The 24,482-nt window shown below is 65.4% G+C and overlaps 2 protein-coding genes across 11 annotated transcripts; both read right to left on the reverse strand.

Annotated features, from left to right (window-relative positions):
* Window positions 1-147: 147 nt before the first annotated feature.
* Window positions 148-14,862, reverse strand: LOC308356119 (pygopus homolog 2-like; the record flags this gene model as incomplete). Of its 5 annotated transcripts, XM_080824847.1 has the most annotated exons (13): window positions 148-1,222; window positions 1,316-2,517; window positions 3,025-3,138; window positions 3,255-3,310; window positions 3,612-3,635; window positions 3,728-3,961; window positions 5,220-5,385; window positions 5,456-5,529; window positions 5,704-5,830; window positions 7,272-7,355; window positions 12,901-13,005; window positions 13,560-13,609; window positions 13,967-14,169. In XM_080824847.1, 13 exons carry the CDS (start codon window positions 14,067-14,069, stop codon window positions 1,018-1,020), a joined length of 2,544 nt encoding a protein of 847 aa, XP_080680973.1. In that variant the 3' UTR covers window positions 148-1,017. The 5 variants fall into 5 exon arrangements, with proteins under 5 accessions (XP_080680973.1, XP_080680971.1, XP_080680972.1 ...); XM_080824845.1 differs by lacking the exons at window positions 12,901-13,005; window positions 13,560-13,609; window positions 13,967-14,169 and adding an exon at window positions 9,379-9,492 and having other exon boundaries at window positions 148-894; window positions 1,175-1,222; XM_080824846.1 differs by lacking the exons at window positions 12,901-13,005; window positions 13,560-13,609; window positions 13,967-14,169 and adding an exon at window positions 9,379-9,492 and having other exon boundaries at window positions 148-894.
* On the reverse strand, window positions 14,455-24,457 carry SHC1 (SHC adaptor protein 1). 6 transcript variants are annotated; one of them, XM_080824868.1, is made up of 14 exons: window positions 24,126-24,457; window positions 22,707-22,766; window positions 20,768-20,935; window positions 20,098-20,168; window positions 19,520-19,583; window positions 19,242-19,361; window positions 18,982-19,035; window positions 18,761-18,812; window positions 18,468-18,594; window positions 17,525-17,723; window positions 17,367-17,436; window positions 17,153-17,287; window positions 16,775-17,013; window positions 14,455-16,056 (listed from the first exon to the last, which is right to left on the reverse strand). In XM_080824868.1, the coding sequence occupies exons 3-14, from the start codon at window positions 20,930-20,932 to the stop codon at window positions 15,928-15,930; spliced, it is 1,425 nt and encodes a 474-aa protein (XP_080680994.1). In that variant the 5' UTR covers window positions 20,933-20,935; window positions 22,707-22,766; window positions 24,126-24,457; the 3' UTR covers window positions 14,455-15,927. The 6 variants fall into 6 exon arrangements, with proteins under 6 accessions (XP_080680994.1, XP_080680995.1, XP_080680993.1 ...); XM_080824869.1 differs by lacking the exon at window positions 22,707-22,766 and having other exon boundaries at window positions 17,153-17,284; window positions 24,126-24,456; XM_080824867.1 differs by lacking the exon at window positions 22,707-22,766 and having other exon boundaries at window positions 24,126-24,456.
* Window positions 24,458-24,482: the final 25 nt, after the last annotated feature.

The raw sequence follows: 24,482 nt of genomic DNA on the forward strand, positions 1-24,482 counted from the left end.
GGCGCGCGGTGGGGCCGCGGGGTCTGCGCCGAACCTGGAGCCGGGGCGCCACCTAGCGGCTCCCCCGCGCCCCGCCCCGGCTGCCCGCGCCCCCTCCTCCGAGCCCCCGAGACCGACCGCTTTGGAGCGCCAGACACTGAGCAGGCATCGTGCTTCCGCTGCTGTATTTAATCTCTCCGCGGCCGTCCAGTCCCGTTTTGAGCATCGGAAACCCAAGGCTCCCGGGAATGAACCGGCCCAAGATCACACAGCCCCAGGCTCACACCCCAAAACCCATGCTCATTCTCTCCATGTCCCAGGGGCCCCAAGGCTGCGAGCAGAAACGGGGAGTTCCAGCCCCGGTCCCGGGGTGGCTGGGAGGGTGGCGTGGGGGACAAGGCGGGTGCGGGGGCCCCTGTGCTTGGACACCACCCCAACCCGCAGCTCCAACGGCATTTTACTGGGGTCGAGCCTACAGTGCACACGGGAGGTGCGGCCATGTGAGCGGCAGGTAAAAAGGGGACTTCAGCCCCTCCCCCGGGGGTGGCTGCTTCAAGTCTAACGACACTCCAGGGAAAGCCCTAGTGCTGGGCCCCCATGCCGGGGGCTGGGGTCCGTGCATGGAGCCAAGGGGCCCGCTGTGGGGGGCACACGCAGGAGGGTGAAAGCTGTGGCTGCAGAATGAGCATTCCGTCGTCCCCCGCCCCCCACCTGCTCGGGCTGTCAGAGCACTTGCACACATTTGCATAGACAGCAAGGCCAAAGCAGCTAAGGCCTTCTCCCCGCAGAAGTGGCCTCAGTGCTGAGTGATTCTGCTCCCCTTGGAGCCAGAGGAGACCGTGGTCCCCAGGGCCAGGGGATGCCAGGCCTCAGCCCCTCCCCGGGCTCCGAAAGGGCCTCTCCTTCTTCCCCGACCTGTGGGGAGACACGGGGTGGGGGCAGGAAGACAGGTTTAGAGGACGAGGCCCCACAGTGAGACAGGGCTCCTGGGGGGGGGGGGCTGTTCCTCTGGAGACAGCCAACACAGGGGCCAGAAGGCTACCCCTGCATGAAGTCAGGGCGGCGGGAAGGCAAGGGAGGCCTCCCACCCCGCACACCGCGGGTCCAAGCAGGACAGAACAACCCGGGAGGAAGTCGCTCCCGCCCAAGGGGGGCCGCCCAGACCACTATGGGGTGAGCACGGGCAGCTCCCGACCTCCCAGAAGGCAGGCAGGTCTGCGGACGCCGCTCCAAGGGTAGCCGGCTGCAAATTAAAAGAGGCTCCAACAAAGACCCCTCCTCAGGGCCCCTGCTCCTTCAGACACCCCGTCCCCCTCCCCTGGCCCCAGCCGCCCACCTCTTCTTCAGCGCTTTGTCTCCAAAGAAGTGGCTGAAGATGAAACTCTCAAAGTCATCCACCTCATCGTCATCACCCGTCTGTCTCACGGCCACCTCCTCCAGGCTGTCCTCCAAGGCATCCACAAAGTCCCGGAAGCGGAGGCGGTCGTGGCGGAAGATGCCGTCCTCGCTGAAGTAAGCGGGGGAGAGCGGCAGCTGCTCGGTCAGGGGGCCGGCCCAGGGCAGCCTCGCCAGGTAAGTCTTCAGCAGGGAGGCCAGCTCCTGCTGCCGCACCGGGGCCAGCTCCACGCCGAAGGCCAGGCCCTCCTGCCGGGCACACTCAGGCACGCCCGAGCAGCCCTGGGGCGGCCGGTACTTGTGCCTCGACAGCTCTGCCCACAGGGCCAGGGGGCCCCGCTGGCCTTTAGCCCCCTCCTTCCACGGAAGGTGCTCCTGCCGCCCCGCGGGGGGGTGCGGGCCCCCACTCCTCCTCGGGGGCTCCTTGGGGCCCTGTCGCTTGCCGTCCTTCCTGCTGCCCCACTCCTTGCCCCTCCCGGCGGGCTCCCTGTCCTCCTCGCCCCACCAGCTCTTCTTCCCTTCGCGGCCCTCCTTCTTGTGCTTCCGGGGCTCGGCGTCCCGGTCCCCCCGGTCCCCCCGCCCATCCCGCCACTTCTCCTTTCCACTCCCTTCCCCGGAGCTCTGGAAACGAGCCTCCGAGGCATTGGCGGGGACCCCCGCGTGCTGGCCCCATTTCTCCAGGTCCTGTAGCTTCCGGGCCAGTCTGTGGCCCAGGGCGCTCAGACCAGCACGCGCCGGGTCCCCGCGGCCCACGTCCCTCAAGCTCTGCTCCAGGTCCCGCTGCACGGACCCCAGCAGCTCCCGCTGCCTCTCCAGCTCCCGCCGGAACGCCTGGGCCTCGGCCTCCAGCCGCTGCTTCTGCTGCAGGAAGCTGGCGCCCGGCTCCCGCTCCCCGGGGCCTCGCTGCTCGGTGGCCCCGGCCGGCGCGGGCGCGGAGCCCGGGCCCCAGCTGAGGCACACCCCATCTGGGCTGCGGATGCAGTCGCCCTCCAGCCCCCGCAGCCGGGCCCGCAGCTGCTGCAGCTCTGCCTCGAGGGCCCGCTGGGCCGCCTCGCCCCGCCGCAGGGCCCCGCGCAGCCGGGCGTTCTCCTCCTCCAGCTCCCGGGGCTGCTGCATCAGGCTCTGAAGCTCCTCCTTCTGGGCCTGGGGTGGACGGGGCCACAGGAGGGTCCCGTCAGGGCCACCCCCCCATCCGCTCCAGGAGCGTGGCCACTCAGAGGCTTCGGTCCTCCTCTCTGCCAGCCACACCCCGCACCAGAGCCTGGGATCCCCAAATCCCGTCACAGACCTCCGCTTCCGTACCCTTCTAGAAGCACCCCCTTCAACCGACCTGCGATCAGCCACCTGAGACCCGCCTCCCCCACCCGGAACAGACGCTATTAACTGATGGCCGCTCAGCCTTCCCTGAGTCCCCACAGGTGCTGCCAGCCACGGCTCCGAACAAACAAGCACCACCTCCAAGGGGGCCGCCGGGCATGCGGCCTGGGACCCGGCAGCAGGAGGGATGAGACTCTCCGGGCGGCAGGTGGGGGTAACAAAGATGACTTCCTCCGAGGGAGGACAGACAGCCCGTGGCCGAGGGAGGACGGACAGCCCCTGGCCAAGGGAGGACAGACAGCCCCTGGCCGAGGGAGGGCCCCGTGCACGAACCTGCAGGCGGGCCTGCAGCAGTCGCACGTCCTGGTTCTCCTTGGCGAGCCTGTCCAGCAGCGCCCCCATGCTCTGTAGGCTGGGGACGCCGTCTGCTGGTCCCGGGGCCCCATCCTGAGGGCAAGGGAGACAGTGACCCTCCTGCCCCTTGGCCTGTGGTCTCCCTGGCAGGCCCTGCTTAGCTCTGGGCCCGGGAAGCCAACCTGCCCGTGCCCCGCAGAGTCCCGCACCTCCGTGTCCAGCCCCGTGTCCGGGAAGACCTGCAAGTCCACTTCCTCCACAGGCCCTGCAGGAAAGCCACATCCAGAACCGGCCTCTGTGTACACCGGTCACCCCCTCCCGCCCACTCCCTCCCCTACACACACACACACACACACACACACACACACACACACACGGACACCCTCCTGCCTGGACCTGGAGCCCACGGCCGAGAGGGCCGGCAGGGAAGGGGCCCAGGATCAGCACCAACAGCCAAAAGGTCACTGAGTCCGAGATGGCCTCAGTGACCTTTTGGCTCCAGGGGACTGCCCCCCGCTGCCTCCCTCGGGCCGGGCGGGGACAAGCCAGGCCCCGTCCCCACTCACCACTGTCTGACTCTGACAGGGCACCTGAGAATAGACACGGAGAGCTTGGTGAGGGGACGGGGGAGACAGGGAGGCCAGACGGGGACACAGGAGCCAGCAGGTGAGGTCCCACTCACCGGAGTAGAGGAGGATCCCTAGCCCCAGCATCACCAGGGCCCCAAGGACACACACGTTGAGGGAGACGCCCAGCTCCCAAGCCACACCCTCGCCTCCGGCCTGGTCCTCCACGCACAGGGGCCCCACGGGCTGAGCAGCGCGAGACTCCCGGCCCCGCCGTCTCCGCAGACCCTCCACGTCCACATCGGTGTCGTCCTCGCTGCTAGAGCCGCGGGCCTCCTCCCTGGGCCAGGCTGGAGGAGGGGACGGGGACGAGGCAGTGAGGCAACCGGAGAACAGGACATGGGCAGAGACCACTCACTGGGATGCGTGGGGACCCCGGGTCCCCGTGCACCTGGGCAGCCGAGAGTGGGACACTGGCCTTTCCATCTGCAAACCCAGGGAGCCACTCTGCTTAGCGCAGCCTCCTTCCACCCACACGAGCCTCCCACCGAGCTCCCTCACAGCTCCTGGGCCGTCCGCTCTTCTTGGCCTGAAGGTGAGGGTGCTCGGGGGACCGGCCACCCCACCGCACCATGTCACCCCCACCGTCCCCAGTCTGTAGCCCCTGACCTGTACGACTGACCGGTCAGCCACTCCTGCCTGCCACCCCCCCGGGGACCAAACTCTTAGTGCACTGCCCTCTGCGCTGTTCTCTTTGGGGGCCCATCGCCCCCCACACCTGTTCGGAGAGAGGCACCCCTGCTGCCATCTGGCTGCCTGCGCCCCATCCCCTGCGTTCGCCCCACACCCAGACAACTCGGCATCACATGCCTCGAATCTGCCCGCCCTTGGTCTTTGCACTTGTCCCCTCCAGAGCCCCAGCCTCTCCCTCCACCTGTCACCCTTCAGAGACAGAGTCACACACGCTGTCCTGGGCCCCACCTCCTTAGCACAGGACAGGTGGCCTCATCCCGCAGTAGGTGCTACAGCCTTGGCCTGGAACCTTCTCTTCCTCCAACCGTACTGACCCAGAGCCTGGAACATCCCCTCCAGTGTGAACCCCTCCCCAGGCGTGCCCACCCCCCTCACCTTCCCTCCACCTGTCCTGGGACTAAACCCCCTCCCCCGCTGAGGGCACACAGTAATCCCACCTCAGCTTCCTGCTCTCTTGGTCTGACTTGCATTTGGCTCAGACAAGACAGCCTGTGGCCTCTCTCCCACAGGCCGTGCAGCTCCCTCCCTCTCTTGTCTCCGGACACAGGACAGAGACTCGGAGCGGAGCGAGAGCTGAACCAAGAGGCGGGAAGAGAAGCATCCCCGGACAAGGGGAAGACCCGGGCCCTGCCACTTCCCTGCTACGTGACCTTGGCTGCATCACGTAACCTCTCTGAGCCTCGGCGTCCTCGGGGTAGTGGGGAGAATCCACGGACACGGCGTAAGGAGACCCCTAGCTGCTCAGGGCCAGGGCCCGGACCACAGCCGTGCTCGACAGCGAGCCCTCCTTCCCCCGAGCCTGCTCGTGGAGACCCAGTTCCTTCCAGAAGGAGAGTAAAGAGGGGCACATCTCACCTATGTTGGGCGATGAAGGCAGGTTTCCTGGGGGGCTCTGACCTTCCGTGTCCTCTGTGTCCGGTCCCAGGCCTGCCACCCCAGGGCCCTCGTCCGAGTCTCCCTGGACCGGCGTGTCTCCCAGGCCAGGGGGCCCCCCAGCACAGCCATCGCCTTCCAGGTCACCCTGAGCAGACACGGCCATGAGCACTCCGGGCCCGTACCCACCGCCCCCCCGACCCGATGAGGGTCCTCACCTTGGCTGCAGTCTTCTCTGGCAGAATGGGCCCAGACTGGGAGCTTTCCCCAGACTGGAAGATGGTCTCGGTCTCTGTGGTGGAAGAAAAGCCCAGGAGAAACGCCACGGCCCCCCACGTGAACTCCCTACCCAGCCCTCGGGCTGCCGCACGCCCACGGCGGTGGAGGCGACTAACCCCGGAAATGAGACCAACCCCATCCTTTCCCTGAGGAAACGGGGGCCCCGCCCCCAGGGGAGCCCCATTACCTCCTCCCTCCTCAGCTCCAGCGGACTCTTCCGCAGCCGCCTCGGAGGGGCTCCCGAGTGCCCGGGGAGCTCGCTCTGACTCAGCGTCCGCCGCGGATTCCAGGCCCAGGGTCTCCACGGGCAGGCTCTGGGGGAAGGGGTGCAGGCAGAAGGCCACTGCAGAGCACAGATCCAGGGCCATGGTGGGGGGGCTCTGCTGGGGGTCTCCGGACCCTGCCCCACCGCTCAGCGACCCCCACCCACACCGCACAAAAACCTACGACACTCACGCGGCCATGAGCCGAGGGGAGCCGCTGGGGCTCCCCGCCGGGGACGTGCCCCCACATCACACACATACCCACACACCGGGTGCCCCCCGCCCTCCCAAAGAAGCCAGCTGAAGCCTGGGTCTCCCGCCTCCCCACAAATGAAACCTGGAGACTGGCGGGAAGGCGGAAGATGGCAAGAGGTAAAGCCCCCTGGGCACTAAGGGTCACCACACGTCCCCATCGGCTTCTCCGCAGCTGTTCACACCACAGTGTCTCCGCCATCTCCCAGGCTTTTCCCCCGGCCCACAAGGCCCTCTCCTGCAGCCCCGCCCCGGCTCCGCCCCGGCTCCCCTCCCTGCACACCCCTGCTCAGCCGCTTGCCACCCGCTCCCCTGCCCAAGCTTCTGCCACCCCTCCAAGAACTGTTCTCCGTCTGAGTACATTCTTGGCAATTTTCAAACCACTCTTCTCTCGTGGCCTGCCCGGCACACCAGGAGCCACGCCCCCGCTCCTACAGGGGATGACCAGAGGTAAATGCCCCTCGGTCAACAAAGATACCCAACACGGGGCAAGGGCACTGGACCACAGTGTCCGCCCCTCTCCTCCCCCGCTGTGCCCCAGGCCCTGTGTCCTGGCCCAGCACCTCCCTGAGCCCAGCCTCCTCCCTCCCCTCCGCCCCTTGTCCCCTCCTCCCCTTCCAGCAGTGCCTGACACACCAAGTAGCCAGGGCTGGGACCCTTGGTGACGCCCTCCTCCCTTCTCGGTGGCTTTGGGGACACAGGTGTCCACGGCCACCAGCTGTGCTGCAGATGTTCAGAATGGTCCCCTCTTCACCCCATCCACGGGGGGGGGGCGCCCCCTCTGTCCAGGGCAATGACCGTCAGAGTCCCTCTGACCCAAAGCCCTTCCCTGACCCGCCCCTCAGGAAGACACCCGCGTGTGGGTCTGCAGAGGTTCCCAGGCTCTGGCCCCTGCTTCATTCCAGCACAATCTAGCCCACGTCTCCACCTCACTCCATGGACTGCCTCAGTCTCCCCCAAAATGGCTTTCCTGTTGTTGCCCCAGGCCCCCTGCTCACACCAGCCCCCTGCTTCTTGCAGCTGACCGCATGGTACCCTTCTTTCAAGGGCCAGTCCAAGCCCCACCACTTGACTCCTGGGGGCCCATCTCTGTCCTCCTGTCCCTGGAGTCCCCTCCCCTGACAGGCAGCAGGAGGTGACACAGGTGACCGTGGGCACCAAGGAAGGGCACAGACCCGGGGAGCAGCCCAGGCCTGCCAGCACCTCTCTTCTGTGAGGTTCCCAGGCCTGCTCTCCCTACCTCGGAGCCGGCCAGCACCCAGCTGTTGTCAGAGTCTGGGCAGGAAGCCATGGTTGCTGGTGTCCCCAAAGCTGCCGTCGCCACCTGCAGAGAAAAGCGCTCTTCAGGACCCCAGTTCCCTTCGGCAAAGGCAGGATGCAGAGGGCAGTCTGGGCCGGGTCCCCAGGGCTGGGCAGCAGCTTCCAGAACCGACCCTTCTAACCCTAACCCCCACTGTTCTGGGCAGTACCAGCCTTGCCCATCAAAACCTGCCCACAGCCACAGAGAAGGTCCCCTCTCCCACAGACCAGCGGGGCCACCCCGAAAGGTCAAAGCACATGCCCGGAGAGGCTCTGGGGGTGACCTGGCCAGCCCCCGCGGGTTAGTCAGGGAAGGCGAAGGCCACACAGGTCGGCTAACTTGACCTTGCCGAGGACGGGCAGCTGACGAGAGGAGTGAGAAAATAACCACCCCAGACTCTCCCACCATCACCCCCTCCCCCGTGGGGGCGCAGAAGACAGGACTCCCGCCCAGCCTCAGCCCTTCACCCAGTCTGGTTCGGGGATCCCCAGCGCTGGCTACCCGCCAGAATCACCCAGGAGTCTGACTCAACTGGGCCTGGGTCCTTTTTAAAACCTCCCAGATGGTCCTCATGGCCGCCAGGCCTGAGAAGAGCTGGCAGACCCGTCCGTGGGGACCCTTAGTAAGGCTCCTTGTCATGCTGACTCTCCTTCCCAGATTGTTTCCGTGCTCTGTGATGGGCAGAGTGTCATCTCAGGGAACGTGAAGGCCACGGGGAGAGGCTCTCGTGACCGCTCTCAGTTATAAAGACCTTACAGTCTGCAAAGCAACAGCAGGGCTGTGGGCCGACCCTTCAGTATTCCACTCTGCCCCGGCCGGGCGGGCTGGGAAGTCGCTCCAGCTTCCAAAGCCTGATGCAAAGCCGGCTAAGAGGAGGGAGACCTATCCCATCAGTCGGGCCCAGGACTGTCGCCTCAGGTTGGGCAGCCGCAGCTGGGACGCAGCTCGAGACAGGAGGGACAGAGGAGCCGACCCCCGTCTTGGACCGTAGTCCTTCAGATGGTAAGTGACTGTTTCCTCGGGGGCCGAAAGGTTGGCAAGTGGAAAGGGCTCTGTCAGCAAACCCGGGAGGGAAGGTGGGCTTGGGAAGGAGTCTGGCAGTATGACACCCCCACTCGGCCCCCTCCTGTTTGAGCTGGGGCCAGACCGGCCCGCCCCGGAAAGACCTGCGGCCCCTTGGGATCCACGGCTGGGACTGACACTCATGGTGTCTTCCCCACGCCCATGCTTCCCTGGCACAAGCAGCATCCCCAGGGCGCCCTGGCCAGCTTCTGCTGCGTCCCCAGAGCGGCGTCCCCCCCACGCACTGGGCTGTCATGGTCCCCTGTCCCCAGCTGCTGCGTGTGACTGCTAACAGGTGGTGGCAGGAAGGAAGTGGCAGCAGCTTGGGCTGAAGTCCCTGTTTATCCCTGGCTGTGTACGGCCTACTCCGGTCCTCCAGAACAAGGCGCCATGGCAACCACGGTGATGTCAGACCCGCCGTCTCCATGGAAACCAGCCCCGGTATGTGGGTCAACAAGAGGACCGCTCGGGAGACCCGAAGAGGAGACAGTCCGGAACCCCCGCACTCGGGGTCTCCAACTCGGGCACCTCTCTCCCCCGGCGGAGCTCATCCCAGATGCCACCAGGGAGCCCCGCTCTCCCCCCGCCAGCGTCCCTGAGCCTTGTTAGGAAGTTCCCCACCGCTCCCCGCCTCCACCCCTCCGCACTCGCAGGCGGGCAGGGTCCGGCCCAAACACACTTCCAGGCGTGTCGGGCCCCTCTGCGGTGTGGAAACGGCAGCTAAAGGGGGACCTTCCCCCTCCGACTCGCCAAACTCGGCGCGTCCAGGAGCCGCCCCCCAGCCCTCTAAGGCGGGGGACCCCGGCGCCGCAGGAGCCTGCCCGGGGCCCCAGCGCCAATTCCGTCTCGGGGACCGACGCCCGGGGCGCCCCCCGCGCCGGCCCCGCGGCGACACGCAGCGCCGGGTCTCCGGCGGAGCGCACGCCCGGCTGCGCGCCCCGGTCCCGCGGGGGGTCTGGGGGCCCCCAGCCCGGTAGGGCCTCACCTGACCGCGCCTCGGGACCCGCGGGGACCTGTTGCTGCCGCCCGGGGTTTCCAGCCCCCGGAGGGAGGGAGGGAGGCGGAACCACGTGACCGGGACTGGCCAATGGGAGGCCAACGTCCCTGAGGGGGCGGAAACTTCGGGCCAATAAGAGCTGGCGTTGGGAGGCCGGGCGGGGAGGGGGGCCTGCTGGGGTCCCGGGGCCTGCTGGGGTCCCGGCCCCCGTCCCCCTCCCGGGGCGCACAGCTCCCGGGGCGCACACTCCCGCGGCGAGCGGCGTGGTGGGCGATCTCCCCTCCTCCCGGCGTCTAGACAGTTTCTCCCGGGAAGAGCCACCGCTGGAAGGCAGAGGGCGGCACCTCCCGAGACCGCAGGGGCAAGGGGCAAGGTCGTCCCTAGGACAGACGGACGCAGCTGCAGGGTGGGGGAGGGGACACGGCGAGCCGAGGGTTGGAAGTAGCTCTCCGGCCGTCCTCAGCCCGCCCGGGTGCCGAGGGGGGGTTCCGCGGCTACTCTTGCCAAAGGGGAGGGGGTGGCGTCCCCAAATGAAATCCGCTGGGCCGGGGGCCGCCGCTTCCCGCTCCGCCGGACCGCTAGCGCCAGCCGGGGTGCGGGAGGGAGCGCTGAGCCTAGAAGCACCAGACGGCACTTGTCCCCGTCCCCGAGGCCCTGGCTGCCGGCCTGGCCCAGGAATGTGCCCAGAAAAGAAACACGTTCTCACAGCAGGGGGAGGGGTGGCGCGCTCGGGCGTCCCTCGGCTCCTCCACTAGGAAGGACTAGGACTGCGACTAAGATCAGCTCGGGGCCCCCAATCTCTCTGCCAGCCCCGCTGCCAGGAACCCTGGGCCACATACCCATCCTCCCCCCCCGCAAGCCTCCTACCCGCCAGGGCGAGGTTCATTCCAACCTCTGTGCCCAGAAAGAGCAGGAGTCCTTGTCTGAGTTTTCAAGTCTTTTTATTAACCCAACGGTACAAAAGACCCCCATCACATCTCTGCCACCCCCGCTTCCTTCCAAAAAGCGGTGGAGAGGGAGAGAATTGAGCAGACCCCTTCCCCCAAGAGCCACTTACAAAAGGCAGAGATGGGGGGCAGGGGAGGAAGACATCACAAAAATAGCAACAGATGAAGGAGGGCGACAGAACCACAAGCACAACACAAAGCTGGGGTGGGGGGGCAGACACTGGAAGAGAGAAGCCCAGAACCCCCTCCCTTCTTTCCCACAGCCTCGACGCTGCTGCCCACCTGGGCAGGCAAATGCGTTCTGCAGTACACTCGCTAAGTCTTCCGAGGCTAGGGTCCCCGGAGCAGTGGCCAGGGGACCCGGGGCGCCTCTCCGGGCCACACCCGTGCCTGCCTTCCCCACCCCACTGAGGAATGTGCGCTGGAACCGCAGCGCGGGGCTCCTCCGTGGGCGCAGGGCCAGCTCTGGTAGGCGGTGCATAAAAAGTAAAATGTGAACACACAGCCGGCCCAGTGCCGGCCTCCGGGAACGAAGGGAGTACTGCCAGACCCCGGGGCCCAGCGGATACACAGAAAGGCAGGGAAAGAGAAGCAAAACACCAGACTCTGGACTGCATCTCAGGACCACTGCAGTGACCGGCCCGCCGCCTCCCTCACCCACGCGGGGACAGAGATCCTTCTATCAGGAGATGAGGTATGAGGGGTCTGTGCCCGTCCAAGCTTTCCTTCGAGCCAGGGAGGCCGAGGAATACAGACGCCAAAAGCGGGAGACCAGCGCCATGGCCGCGCTGCCAGGACCGCGTAACAAACGGGCGAGGCGGGGAGGGCGGGGCGAGCAGGGTCCCCGGTCCAGGGCAGTCTAAACTTCAAATATCCCGATCCGTTAGACCGCAAAGCCCAATTTTTGGCAAAAATATGGTCATTGGGAGAAAAGCCCAAGAGAGGCTGAGAAAGGGCCAGTGGCTTTGGTATGAGGGACACACATGTCCGGATAGGGTCTCTTACCCCCGTCTTGAAGCCCCAAATCACCAAGAAACTGCCCCAGCCAACAGCTCTCCTGCTTTCTCAAGCTATTTGGTTCTCTGACAAGGGTAGGACTTAGGTAGGTCTTGGGAGGAAGCAAGGAGGGTGAGAAAAAGGGAAATTCCCCATTTATTCCCTACAGCTGTCTCCTAAGGCCCACAGAGGTTACTGCAGGGCTGGGACCCCACTCCTCTAGCCAGAACCCTCTAACAGGTCACTCCAAACACCAAGGCCACGGGGAGGGGGGGGTGTAGCTAGCAGGGCATTCATCGACTGCACAGGGGAGGCCCCGGCCCTCAGATCCTCTTTTAGCCTCTCTTCCCTCGCAGCCACACCCCTGGGCCTTCAGGACTGGAGCCACCACGATACTCAGCCGGGCTTTGGTTCCCCGGATCTCTGTGGATCTCAGCGTGTCCGTGTAAGTTTCCGGAAAGGTGAGTGATCCAGGCTCTTCTGCCTGCTCACCTCAGTTCCTTCTCTGGCCCCAGGAGCCACTGTGTTTCTGCCCCACGGGGACGGGAAGCCAGTGGAAACAAGGACCAAGAGCCAGACTTGGAGACCATGCCCCTGGCTGGTGTCACCCATCGTTGGCAGCCACCAGCTGCCCCACACCCTCGCGGATGTACACAGACTGGATCTCCTTGGTCTTGAGGCAGAGATCGCAAGCCCAGACAGCAGAGGCCTCAGTGGTCAGCAGCCCGTAGGCACTCTCCGTCATCCCGGTGCACTCGCGGTGGAACCACTTCTGGCAGGAAGCCTCACACAGGATGGCGTCCTGGTCATCGTTCACCTCGCTGCGACAGGCGCCGCACGGATACACCAGGCCGGGGGGAGGCTGAGGCCCCGAGCCCCCACCCACCTTGCTGGGGGGTGCCAGACTGTTGGCATCTGGGGGGCCCCCACCCCGCCCACTGCTGTCTGGGGGGAAACTGGGCTGATTCCCATTCACAGCAGCAGCTGGGGAGCCCGAATGAGGCTCCTGGGGAAAGGCAGTGGGAGCAGGTGGATTCAAGGGCTTTCCCCCATCCTCACCACCGGGGCCAGGAAAGCCAGGGTCCGGGCCAGGGAAAGGACTTGTGTTGGGGGGTAGGCTGGGGAGCCCCGGACCAGGTCTCTGGAGAGGGGAAGGGCCAAAAGGGGCTCCTGGCTGGGTAAAGCGTTGGGGAAGAGAAGGCGGGCCCAGCTCTCCTCTGGGAGGTTGACCCATGGTAGGCGAGATCATGGGCCCAAATCCCCCCACTGGGCCTGGCATCATCTGCCCGCCAGGAGGGCTGAAGTTCTGACCCAGAGGCTGGTTGAAGGGCTGGCTAGGAAAGTTTATGTTGCCTGGGGGTGGATAGCCAGGGCCCTGGGGGGGCATGTTGAAAGCAGGGCCCATAGGGTTGGGAGGAAAAGGGGGGGGTTGTCGACGAAGAGGCTGGGGGCCCCCTCCACCCCCAGTGCCGTAGCCTGGGGGTACCTGGCCTGCCATGCCCCCCTGTACACGGAAGCCTCCAAAGGGGACAGGGCTGCCCAGGAATGGAGGGGCTGCACCCCCCACCTTAGGGGCTCCAAAGTCATCCTCAAAAGGGTTGGATGCAACCAGGTGGTCCACCATGGGAGTCGGGGGTGGCGCGAACTCCGTCAGGTGTGAATATGCAGGGCCCTAGTGGGGAACAGGTGAGGGAACGAGGGTCACAGAGGGAAGCACACAGCCACAGAACCACAGGAGGGCAGCGGAAACTGAGTGTGTTCTGGACGCTCCTGACGGCCAGCTCCGACATAAATGGGGACAGACCTCAGACTGTAACAGAGCAACAGAGAGTGGAAAAGGCGGCAGAACCGGACCGAATCCTTGCTCTGACAACCGATAACCTCGAGACCCCTAGGCGGGTGTTCCGCTTTTTAAAGCCGCGGATCCATCCTCTGTAAAACGGGGACGGTGCCTATCTCCCCAAACCGCCAAAGCGTCAGGAGCACAGAGGGCCGGAGAAGTCCCCGGAACAAACCCCGGTAAGGGGGAGGGGTCACCTGTCAGGAGGGAATCGGGACAGGAAACGTGCAGGGCGAGGAAGACCGCTGGCCCGACCGGTAAGATCGGCGGCCCCACGGCGCCCACCCGCCCTCGGAGAGGAAGCGGAGGGACAGGGCGAGCAGCGGGGCCGCCGCCCTCCCCGCACCCGAGGCAGGTGCGCGCGCGGCGGGGGCGGCACCACCCACCTGAGTGCTGGACTTCCTCCGCTTCTTCTCCGGGCTCTTCATCTGCAGACCTGGAAGTGCAGCACAGGGCACACACAAACGCGTTTCCCCGGGGCTGCCCCACCTCCAGCGTCCCGGACGCGCCCGGAGGGGCTCCTCCAACTCGGACAGGCGCCCGCTCCCGGACTCGCTACGAACAAAGGTGCCACACGAGACGCGCCGCGCGACCACACTCTCGGCCGCCTCCTCCCTTCAACGACAGACATGCCCTCCGACTCCCCCGGGGCTCCGGGGGGCCCCATCCGTGACGCCCGACCCCCGCCCCTCCCGCCCGAGCCTCCCTTCGGGCCCCCGGAGCCCCCCCCGCCCCCCGGCCCAGGCCGCGGCCCCTCGAGTGCTCGGCGGGCCCAGCCCCTCGGCGCTCTCACCGGCCTTGCCCTGCTTCCTCCCGGTGCCGGGCGGCGCAGGGGGCGGTGCGGGGCCGCCACCTCCCTCCAGCTTGTCCGGTGGGGGCGGCGCCGAGGCGGCCATGGGGCGGGGGGGGGGGGAGGGCCGGGGTCAGCGGCGGCGGGGGACGGACGCGCGCTCGGGCGGCACCATCGCCGGGAGCGGGGTCGGGACGCCCGCGAGGAGCGGCCAGGCCAGGCGGCGAGGCCCGGGAGCGAGCGCAGCGCCAGCCGTCGGCCCGCGGCCACAGCAGCAGCAGCGGTAGCGGCAGCGGCGGCGGCCGGAAGCGGAAGTCGGCGCGGCGGCCTCCACCGCGCGACGAGGGGGCGGGGCGGGGGCGGGGCCACCGGGCGGCCCGGGCCGAGGGCCGAGGGCCGGCGCGCGGACGCGTGGGTGCGGGAGACCCCCCGCCCCCATCCCCCGCCGACGGGGCCGCGGACGGGCAGCAACAGGGACCACGAGGCCGAGGTACAAGAAATAGGGACTTTAATGAAGACGATTTCCCTTTGGTATCATCGAGACCCGTGGAGACGCGCGAACGAGACGGAAAGGCCGGGACGGAGACGGAGACCCAGGCTCGCAGCGGCAGGTCGCGCTCCGGGCGCTCCGTGAAGGGCCGGCGAGGCGGCGCAGGCCCCGTCGCTGCAGCAGTGAAGCGGCTCGCACCCGTGGGGCCTGCCCGCCTCGCTGCCGTCCTGGCTCGGGACCCCTCCTGGAGCCCCCCGTCTCTGCTGGAAAGGAGAATGGTGTCGGCCCAGCCGCCGCCAAGGCTGGGTGGGAGGAGGAAAATGCCAATCATTGTCAAAGGGCTTTGAAAAGTCAAAGAGGTGACGTGTACACGTAATTGATTATTGTCATTTTGCCACGGAAAACACATAAGGAAAATAAATCTACAGCCCTAAAATATATGCATAAAAAATAAAAATAAATCCCTTCCCAAGTCTACAGATGGTATTTGGGGATTGTCCACTGCTTTCTTCTCAATGGCCTGGTTCCTGCCTCCACAGATCCCCCTGGGAAAGATACCAGGTCAGGAGAACTGAATCCAGTCCCCGCCACCCCCGCACCAGCACCACCACCACCACCACCCCCCCCCCCCCCGTAGGAGGAGAGCGGGGCAGAGGTTGCAGGACCCAGGGCTATACTTTGGCTGTAGAGTGTAACATGCATGCAACATGGTGGGGGGGGGGGGCGACACAGGACGACTTAGGAAATGTGTGTACAGACCCCTTGGGTGAGGGGTGCCCCCTGGCCAGGAGGCACTGAGCAAGGGAGGGGTCCATCTCCCCGCTGGCCAGGAAGGGGAGCTCTGAGGCAATATCTAAGGGTTGCCTGTCCCCGGGGGAAGGGACAGCTGCCATTCCTGCCTCTGTTCTCCCAACCTCAACTGGAGGGGGGTCCCAGAAGCCAAGAAGGTGTCAGTACCCCCACCCTCGACCTCAGGGGCTCAAGAACTCTTTGCATAAAATATCTTCAGACCTAGGAGATGGTCAAAGGCACAAAGTTTAACCACTGGGAGGGAGGGTTGTTGAAAAAGGTCTGGGGTACCCTGAGCCCAGGGGTAGACCAAAGGTGTGATTCATCCCCCTTCCTTGGAAAGGTGACTGCCCCCATTAAAGCCTTTCTCACTTCAAGGAGGCACACTGCCCACGCCTCAAGCACCCACCTTCCTGGGGAAGGGGGTATCAGATTGGCACAGGAAAGGCCCAGGGAAGGGAGCCACTCTGTTCAATAATACTTTGGTAAGGTTCGGGAAGAAACAGGATTCTACCCCCGGCTTCTGACAAACCCTCTCATTCAGTGGGTGCTGAGCCGCGTCCACACTATCCCCAGCTCCAACACAAGGCCAAGCCCACAGAACGCTCCCACATGAGGTCCTGAGAATCAAGGGGTAGGGCGGAAGGGGTGGGAGGGCCCCTTCGGGGAGAAAGCACTGAGATGGTCACAGCTTCCGCTCCACGGGCTGCTGGAGACACAGTTCACTGCCCGCAGAGATGATGGGCAAGTGATTGTCCACGTGGTAGCTGATGAGGTGACTGACACTCTCAAAGCGGTGGTCCTTTGTCCGAACCTGGGCAGCAGGAAGGAAGGGGTTAATTCAGGCGCAAAGTCAAAGGCTGCAGAAAGGAGACAACTATACTGAGGGATGAGGAAGGAGAAAAAGACCGGGATGGGAGGACTGTCAGCCCAGGCCACTGCAGCTTCTCTAGAAGGGGATCCCACAGCTAGCTCTGGCAGCAGGCCGAGAGGACACCAGGACCAGAAACTGAGAAGCTGAGGAATACCGCCTCCCCCGACCTGTCAGGTGGCCTGTCTCGGAGGAGGATACACACTTCGAGAAACGTGGGGGAGGGAGACAGGGATTGCTGTGGAGAAGAGCCCAAAGTCAGGAGGGACAGCGGGGCAGTGCAGTCAGGCGACAGGACGCCAGGCTGAGCCCTGAGTCCGGAGGGGCTGCGGAGGCCCCTGGCTCCTCTTACAAAAGGAGATTTGGGGTTTCTAGGTTCCAGGCCTCTGATGCTGGGCATCGCCACCTCTCCGGGATGGTCTCCTCGTTTGTCAGAAGAGGGGCTCAGGCAGGCTGAACACCTTCGAGCTCAGATGGAGAACTGAGGACCGAGAGGAACAGAGCTCGGGCCCAGGGCTGTGAGAAGAGAAGGACGCCGTCCTGCCGAGAAGGGGGCCACACACGCGAGCCGAGCAGGGAAAGGGGGCAGCAGCGAGGGGAGACCAGGACTCCGCGGGAGCGTGCCGCAGTGCCCCCCAGCGCACGGCCCCACGCCACTCACCACGCCCTCTGGGTCCACCAGCAGCAGGTGCTTGGGCTGCCCGCTCTGCAGGCCGGTGAGCACGTACTGGCCCGGGCTGCTCGCACTCTCCCGCACCAGGAAGTCCCCGTGCAGCCGCAGCAGCGCCTCGGCCTCCCGCCGGCTGAGCTTCCCGTGGAACCAGGCCTCCCCTCGGAGCTGCTCGGCCATGGCCGCCGCCTGGGGGGGCGGAGGCACCCGAAGGGCATCTTCGAAGGGCTCTGCGGGTTCAGGGAGAGAGGACTGAGAGGGGCCACTGGCCCAACACAGGCCAGGACCCACACCTTCAGGGAGGGGAGGGCAGAAGAGCAGGAACTGCGGGGGCTGTTGGAGACGCAGAGGAGGAGACAGGAGACTCACTCATGTCAAAGAGGTCTCGGGGCGCGCTGCCATTGACGGCAGCACCGGGAGGCCCGGCCCCACCCCCTGCCTGCCGGGCCTTGTCCAGGTTCTGCACGTTGACATAAGAAGGATCGTCAAAGAGCTCTTTCCCTGCTGAGGAAAGGGCAGCGTCACAGTGGCCCCAGGCCCGCCTCCTGCACCCGGATTCCGCCCCTCCCAGCTCCCTTCACACCTGGGCAGGGTGGCGGAGGTGGCATCTGTTTGCGGGTTTCCGGGTCTGCCCCCACAGGCTGCCCCACCGGCTGCAGGGACAAAAATAAGATGAGACCAGAAGCCCAAGCCAGCCACTCCCATCCCCGGCCCCAGCCCACCTCCATCCAAGCGACTTACCAGCGTCGCTCCCAGGTGGCTGGGGGTCTGGCCAACAGGTGGGGGGGGTCGAGCTGCCCCGAGAGGGGCTCCTTCCCGAAGCCTCATGTCCACCACTCCCCCAAGAGGGGGTTCCTTCCCCGGGAAGTCATTATAGTACTGGTGGCCAGGTGGCTCTTCCTCTTCCTCGTCCCAAGCCGAGCCATCAAAACCAGCCATCCTGAGAGGGACAGGTGGGAGGGGGCACAGGCAGTGGCCATGGGCCGGGCACTTCCTGCAGGCCAGGCCTGAGGTGGGCTGTTTTCTATACACAGTCGTCCCTCAAGGTAGCCCAACAAAGTGGTTGTCACTTCCCTCTCCAGTGACAGAGCGGAGAGATGAGGGTCGTAGGTGGAGAAATTTGCCTGTGGTTTCACAGTTAAAGCTGTCGGACCTGAGCTGCAACACCAGATTTGATTTTAGAGTTCACGGCCTCGATTATCGCGCTGCCTCCCCAGACAGAGGGGAAGCGGCCGCACGAGAGAGCGAGACGGGCCGCGGTCCAGAGCGCCCGAGTCTCCTCTAAACGCTCCACAGCCAGCAGCCTCGAGGGCACAGAGAAAGGCAGAGACCTCAGGAGGAAGACGGCTTCCCTCACCCAAGTTCTGGATGGCTCCAGGGGGCAGGAGAATGAAAAACTAAGGATGGAGAAATGGGCGAGAGAGGCCGACGGGCCGGCAGCGCAGGAGCCGGGGCCGCGAGAGGAAGAGTGGGCCCAGAGCAGGGCAGGGCCTGGCCAGACTTTCCTGCCGGCCACAGGAAATGTAACAAGAGCGGGAAGGGGAAACGGGCCCGCAGGTCGTCCCCCCACACGTGCCGGGCGCCCGACCCTCTCTGCTAGGGGCTGGGCAGCGGGGCGGACCCACTCTCGCAGCGGGGGCCCGGGGCCCGGGGGGACCGCCCCACCCCCTCCGCACCCGCTCACCTGTCATGCGGGGTGACCAGCTTGGGCGGGTTCCTGAGGTACTGTTTGAAGCGCAACTCGAAGGCCTGGCCGATGGTGCTGATGACATCCTGAGCCAGCCCCTCGGGACACTCCAGGATGTGGCAGGCTGGGGACACAGCAGAGGCGGCCCGTGAGCCCCGAGGCGGACCGCTGGGACCGGGCACTGCCGGGGGGCCCTCATCTTCCCGGCCGGAGCCCCTGCTTAGCTCCCCGGGGCCTGCTCACCTGCCTCCCGGACAGCCGGCCCCACCCAGCTCCCCACCACGCCTCACCTCTCTGATTCACCGGGTCTTTGGCAACATAGGCGACATACTCAGCTGTGTCCTGGGGTGGGCAGGGTCAGAAACAGCCCCTTAGCTCAGTTTTATGGCCTACCTCACCCCGCCCCCTAAAAGCCCAGGCCCTCCCAGGCACTGCTTCGATCCCAGCGTGGCCTCTTCTCCAGCCGCTGCGGCCCCCACTCTTCCCCCCTCCACCCTGCTTCCCAACTCACCGGGTCCCCACCGGACGCAAACGAGATAGACTGCATGTGGTGGTTGGCAATGATCTGAGGGTTAGGGCAGGGGAGAGGGAAGGGATGGGTCAGGCAGCCGCGGGGCCCAGCTGGGCGCCCCCAGCCCCGGCCCGAGCCCTGGACTAGTCAGTCCCACCCTTTTGGCTTCCTAGTCCAGGTGCTCCTAAGCTCCTCCTTCCTGTCTTAGCTCCTGGCCCTCCTGGCAGGGCTTCCGGCCCCCCTCGCCCGACCCCACCAACCTGTTTGCAGTCTGCGGCCATGAGGTTGAGGCTGCTGGTGGAGACGGTGAGAGTGATCGGCATCCCGGCAAATTTCAGGTTACTCCTCCCCAGGATGGAACTGAGCGGACGGCTACAGGGCTAGCCAAGGACCAGAGGGTCTCAGAAGCCGGGGGTTCCCCACACCAGAAATCCCCCACCCTCTGTCTTTTGGCCTTGTCCCCACACATCCCATGCTTGTCTTCCCCCACTCCCCCACATTTCGCAACAGCACCCCCAGCCCCATTGGCCCCAGGTACCTTTCTCCTCCTCGTCGCCCCCTTGGCACCGGGAACGGCATCACACACCAGGCTGATGGCCTCCCTGGCGAGAAAGGGGTCCTCAGACGCAGAGCCTGTCTCCTGCTCCGCTGGGGCGGCCACAGGGCAGGGGGAGGGGAGGACCAGGCCAGACTCCAGGGGCACTCCAGGCTCTTTGTCGTGGTGGATTGAATTAAGGGCCTTTAATATTTGATGACACGGAGAGGCCACTTCCTGGCTGATTGGGTTAGGGCCTCCGTGGGTCCGGCCCCACCTCCTTCCAGCTACCAAATGAATGTCCCGTGGCCTTCCCAAAGCCAGCGGCAACCTCCATCCACCCCGTCCTACACTCAGGCTCCAGCTGCCAGCTGCTCTGCCGCCTCCCCCACAACCCACAGGACTGGAAAAGTGAGCGGGATCCAGACCAGAGGCGCCTCTTTTCATCCAGACTTAGACTCACTCCCCTAACTCTCTCTCTATCCCCTTTACCTTTAAATCTAAGCCATGGCTAGTAAGCCACCAAGACGCACTCCCCTGCTCCCCTCACTAATCCAGGGCTCCCCCCCTCCCCCGCTAACCTGGTGACCTGGGTGCGGGTGTTGAAGTCCAAGGCGCGCATTGACTGCAGAACCTCCACGCAGCCCATGTACTGAGGGAGGGACGGAGGGGACAGTCAGCCGCCTCCCCCCACCCCTTCACAAAGAGCCCTGGGCCTTTTCCCTACGTGCTCCCTAAAGGAAGAATAAAGACGAAGAAGTTTTGCCCGCTGCTTGCGGCTACGCCCCACAACGCCCCACAACGTGCAAGACCACAGGAAATGAGGAGCGGAGGAAAGGGCAAGCTGGGAGGGCCTGGGGCACCTGGGAAGAGATTGTGGAGGGCAGTGACGGGTACTGGCGGGGGGGGGGGGGGGGGGTGTAGGGGTGGAGTGACATCCCCAGAGGGAGGAGGCTGGAGGACGCGACGGAGGCTCACTCGTTCCCACACTTACTAAGGGCCAGCGCGTGCTGGGCTTTGTGCTAAGCATGGCAGGGCGGGGGTGGTCACCAGAAGGAAGGGGCCCGGGCAGAGCTGGACGGGGAGGGGCCGCAGAAGCGGAGAAGGAGCAAGAGAGGTACGAGAAACAGGACCCTGAAACCGAGGGCGGTGCTGGGAAGAGCAGAAAACCAGAGGCTCCAGAAAAGCCCAAGTGAGACAGAGGGGTCTGGGAGGGCGGAGGGTGGAGGGAATGGCAGGACGTTCACTCACCCGAACCAGGTAGGAAACCCCGGGTCCCATGACTTTGTCGTTGGGATGCAGCCAGCCCCGCGTGGGCTTATTGACAAAGCTCCCGTGGCGCGTCCACTCCTCGCCCCCCAGCTGGCCCCCTTCCACCCGAGTCCTGCGCCCGCCGCCTCCACTCAGCTTGTTCATGTCCTGGAGGAGGGGCGGGGGGCCTGAGTCTGGCACGGCCACCCCTCCGGTCCCCTCCCCATCCTCAGCGGCCCTTCCTGGCTCCCCCTTTGGCCCCGGGCGCCCCCCGGCTGGGTTGGCCAGCTTCAGGTTGCTCATCCGGGGGAAGAAGGAGCACAGGGTAGTGGGACTGTCATCCCCGGGCAGAGGTGGCAGGATGGGCCCCAGAGACGAAGCTGATGGGGAAGGCAACTCCTCCGGTGGGGAGGGCCCTGAAGCCCCCTCCTCCAGCGATGACAGAGACTCGTTCCGGAGTGGGTTGTACTTGGACTTGGGGGGCAGGAGATCCATGGCTGCTGCTGGAGGGAGGCTGCTGCCCAGCCCGGCCCCCCTGCCAGTCCAGGCAAGGGGGCCAGGCAGGGGGCATCCCAGGCCCTTAGTCTGACCGGACCTCTAGGGCCCAGGGATCTCAAGGATCCTGGAGAGGGAGAGGGGCAAGTGGCGCCAGCGCCCGGGGCTCAGACCCAGAGAGTTTCCGGCCCCATCCCCGCCCAGCGTGGAGCCTCTTCTCCAGCTGCGAAGAGAACAGGCTGGACCCGGGGCTGTCTTGCTCCTCCCCAGGGGCGGAGCGCTAAGGCCGGAGACCAATCCCGGGGACAGTGCTGACTCACAGGCTGGACGGGGCTAAGCCCCCAGCACAGCCACAGCCCAGAACTCTGGCTGGGATGGAGCTCCCTCCGTGCACCCCCACCCCCGCCCCGCCGCTGCCCCCAGACAAACCACCAGTAATCAGGGCAGGAGGAAAGTGGGGGTGGGAGGGAAGGATGTAGGAATGAGAAAGAAAGGAGGGAAATAAGAGGAGGTCTGGATCAATCCACACAGGACACGGACAGGCCAAAGAGAGCAGGAAGCTGCAGGAGGGTAGGGGGAATGAGAGAGGAAACGGAGCTGGGGGTGGAAAAGGGAGGAGATCCCTGAGCTCAGCACTTCCCTTCCTGTCCTGGTGGAACACTCAAACGCTCCCCTCCTCCAGGCCACCCCCCCAACACACTACCACAGGGTGGGGGGGGAAGGGTGGCCCCAGGGAGCCTGGGCCATTAGCACCCTCTGCTACTACAGCTGTGGGCGGGAGGTTAGGAAAATGGGAAAGGGTGGAAGTGGTCCCCGCGGACGCAGAGAGGGGCCGAGAGGAAGAACAAAGCCGGAGAAGCGAGAACAAAGTCCAACCTGGGCGGTGCACCAGGGCGAAAGCTGGGGCAGAGGACAGGCTGGTGGAGCCCTCCCACAGCACCCACCAGGCCAAGGAGCACCAGCCCCCAGCCAAGCACTCCTCTGTGGCCCCTTCCACAGGCCTAGTCAGCAAAGCAAGCTGGCAGGGCGGCTGGCAGGTTAGAGCTCCTCCTCCTGGAGTGGAGACAGGGGAAGTTGCAGATGTCCACTACGGAGCACAGTGCCCCCCAACACCAGAGGCAGAGTCTGGCTGGAGGAGGTGGAAAAGTGAAACCGTTCTCCAGGAGAAGTGGGGGCTGCAGGCCAGGAAGGGACAGAGGGAGCAGCAGACAAAGCTGTGCCAGGGAGGCTGGGGCTGGACATGGGGAACAGACCCAGCCATCCCTTCCAAACCCCGCTCCCAGACACAGCTCCGCTAGAGGGGCCATGGAGGAACCAAACAATTAGTTGAAGATACACAGGACCCCCACGCTCACCTTGGGATTACCTATTCTTAAACTCCAGAAGATACAAAGATGCAAACTACAACAATCGATAATACTAACACTTAAATGGTGTTAGATACCTCGCTAAACTCTCTCCTGGTCTCAGTCACTCCATTTCCTCAGGCCTTCAGCACTCAGGCCTAGAGAGATGGAAGAAGGGGTTCTGCCCTGGCCTCGCACCCCCAGCACGCAGGGCAGGACGCCCTCCGCCTGCGGGAGCCCGCACAACCCAGAGGCAGGGAACAATCAACAGGTGTGGGCGTTTGGAGGCAGACAGAGGAAGTCGGGCGCTTTAAATCTGCATAGGAAAGGAGACTGCCTGCTGGGAGTCGGGGTGCCTGGGTGTGGGGGAGAAGCTGCTCGTGGCAGCTCGGCCCAACAGGGAGGAGGAGGCAAGTAGCAGGAAATGGCGAAAGCCTCAGGAATGTTTCCAGAAGGGAAGGCTGGGCGAGCGGGACCAGGAGGAATGCCCAGACAAGAACTCTGGATGGGGGGAGGGGAAGAGTCAAAGAAACGATGGAGACTGGGGAGTCCCTTCCAAAAAAAAAAAAAAAATCAAACAGCAAAAGGTCACTCTCCCCTCCACCCACGCCAAGCCACCGTTTTCTGGCAGCAGAGAACTTTCGCTCCTGTCGCACCCGCGGGTCACACGCCAGCAAACCCATGGCCCTACCAGCTCCCGAGGTGCAGGTGTGAGACCTACAGCTGTCTCTGGGGCGGAGTCGGTCCTGGGCAGGGAAACTCCGGGGCCGGGCACCCAGGAGCAAGCCTCCGTCCCCCTCTCGCGCCCAACCCCAAGTCTTGGCAGGGGGCAGGGGAGGCGGAGGTCTGCCCCGGACCTCGCGCCGCTCAGAACCGGGCGGGGCACCTGGACTTCCCACCTGCCGGGCCAAGAGCGCTCGGGACAGCCGGGCCCGAGGCCCACGCGAGAAAAGGGAACTCTGTCTGCCACGGCCCTCGGGGCCCAAGACGGCGCTTCTGAGGGGGCCCGGGTCCCACTCGGAGCGCTCCCGAGGGGGCGTGGCCCCGGGTCGCGCGCACGCGGGACTTCCCGGAGGCCAGGCTCCCGCACGGCCGACGTGGGCGGGAGGGGGCGGGCCGCGGGCGGGGCCCTGGGGGCGTGGCCTCGCGCGCCCGGCCCGGCGGCCGAGGGGCGGGGCCCTGGCCTTCTGGGAGTCCGGCTTCGGGACGGACCCGTGGCCAGGAGGCGGGGTCTCGGGGAGCTGGAAGCACTACCGTCAGGGTTCCCGCAGTAGGGCTGGGAAGCATGTCCGGGGGTGGGACTTCCAGGAAAGCTGGGCGGCAGGGTGGGGTCGTGGACAATAAACAGAAAACAAGTCGGGGTTCGGGGCGCCCCCCTGAAGATGGGGGGTGGGACTTCCGGGGAGGGGGTCGTAGGGGGCGGGACTTACAGGTCCAGACCGGAAGTAGGGTCCCGGGAGAGGGGTTCCGGGGTGGAGGAGTGGGTCACCTAAGGAGAGGGAGAAGACCCAACTCACCAGGGCCTCATGGAGTCTCCGCACCGCACCGCGGCCCGATTTGGTTCCGGATCACGCCACTGCCTTCTCAGGTGGCCGTTCCAACTTTCTCCCCGGCCGGGCCTCCCTGAACAAACTTTATTGCACTCACTTCCGGCCTCACTAACCCCTGACCCTGCACCTCAGCGTCCCTCCTTCAGCCGGCCCACTTTCCCGAATCAACCAATGGCAGCGCGAGAACGCGCACGGGGCCGGAATAGCCAATTAGAGGCGTAAGTTTTACCTACGTTGGTTCTTGACGAACGTTAGGCGTCCACTCCAATAAGGACTCGAGGGGAAGCAGATCTAAGCCAATCCGAGGCTGGAAGGTGGAGACGT

Source organism: Martes martes (genome assembly GCF_963455335.1).
Source record: "Martes martes genome assembly, chromosome: 15".
Classification (NCBI taxonomy): domain Eukaryota; kingdom Metazoa; phylum Chordata; class Mammalia; order Carnivora; family Mustelidae; genus Martes; species Martes martes.

Excerpts from the sequence above, each read along its gene's own strand:
- SHC1 (XM_080824864.1), bottom strand. The coding sequence starts at position 21,262 with ATGGATCTCCTGCCCCCCAAGTCCAAGTACAACCCACTCCGGAACGAG. Across the intron at positions 17,014-17,152 it reads CCGAGACCTCTTTGACATGA|AGCCCTTCGAAGATGCCCTT; the intron begins GTGAGTCTCCTG and ends CTGAACCCGCAG. Across the intron at positions 16,057-16,774 it reads TGGTGGACCCAGAGGGCGTG|GTTCGGACAAAGGACCACCG; the intron begins GTGAGTGGCGTG and ends CCTGCTGCCCAG.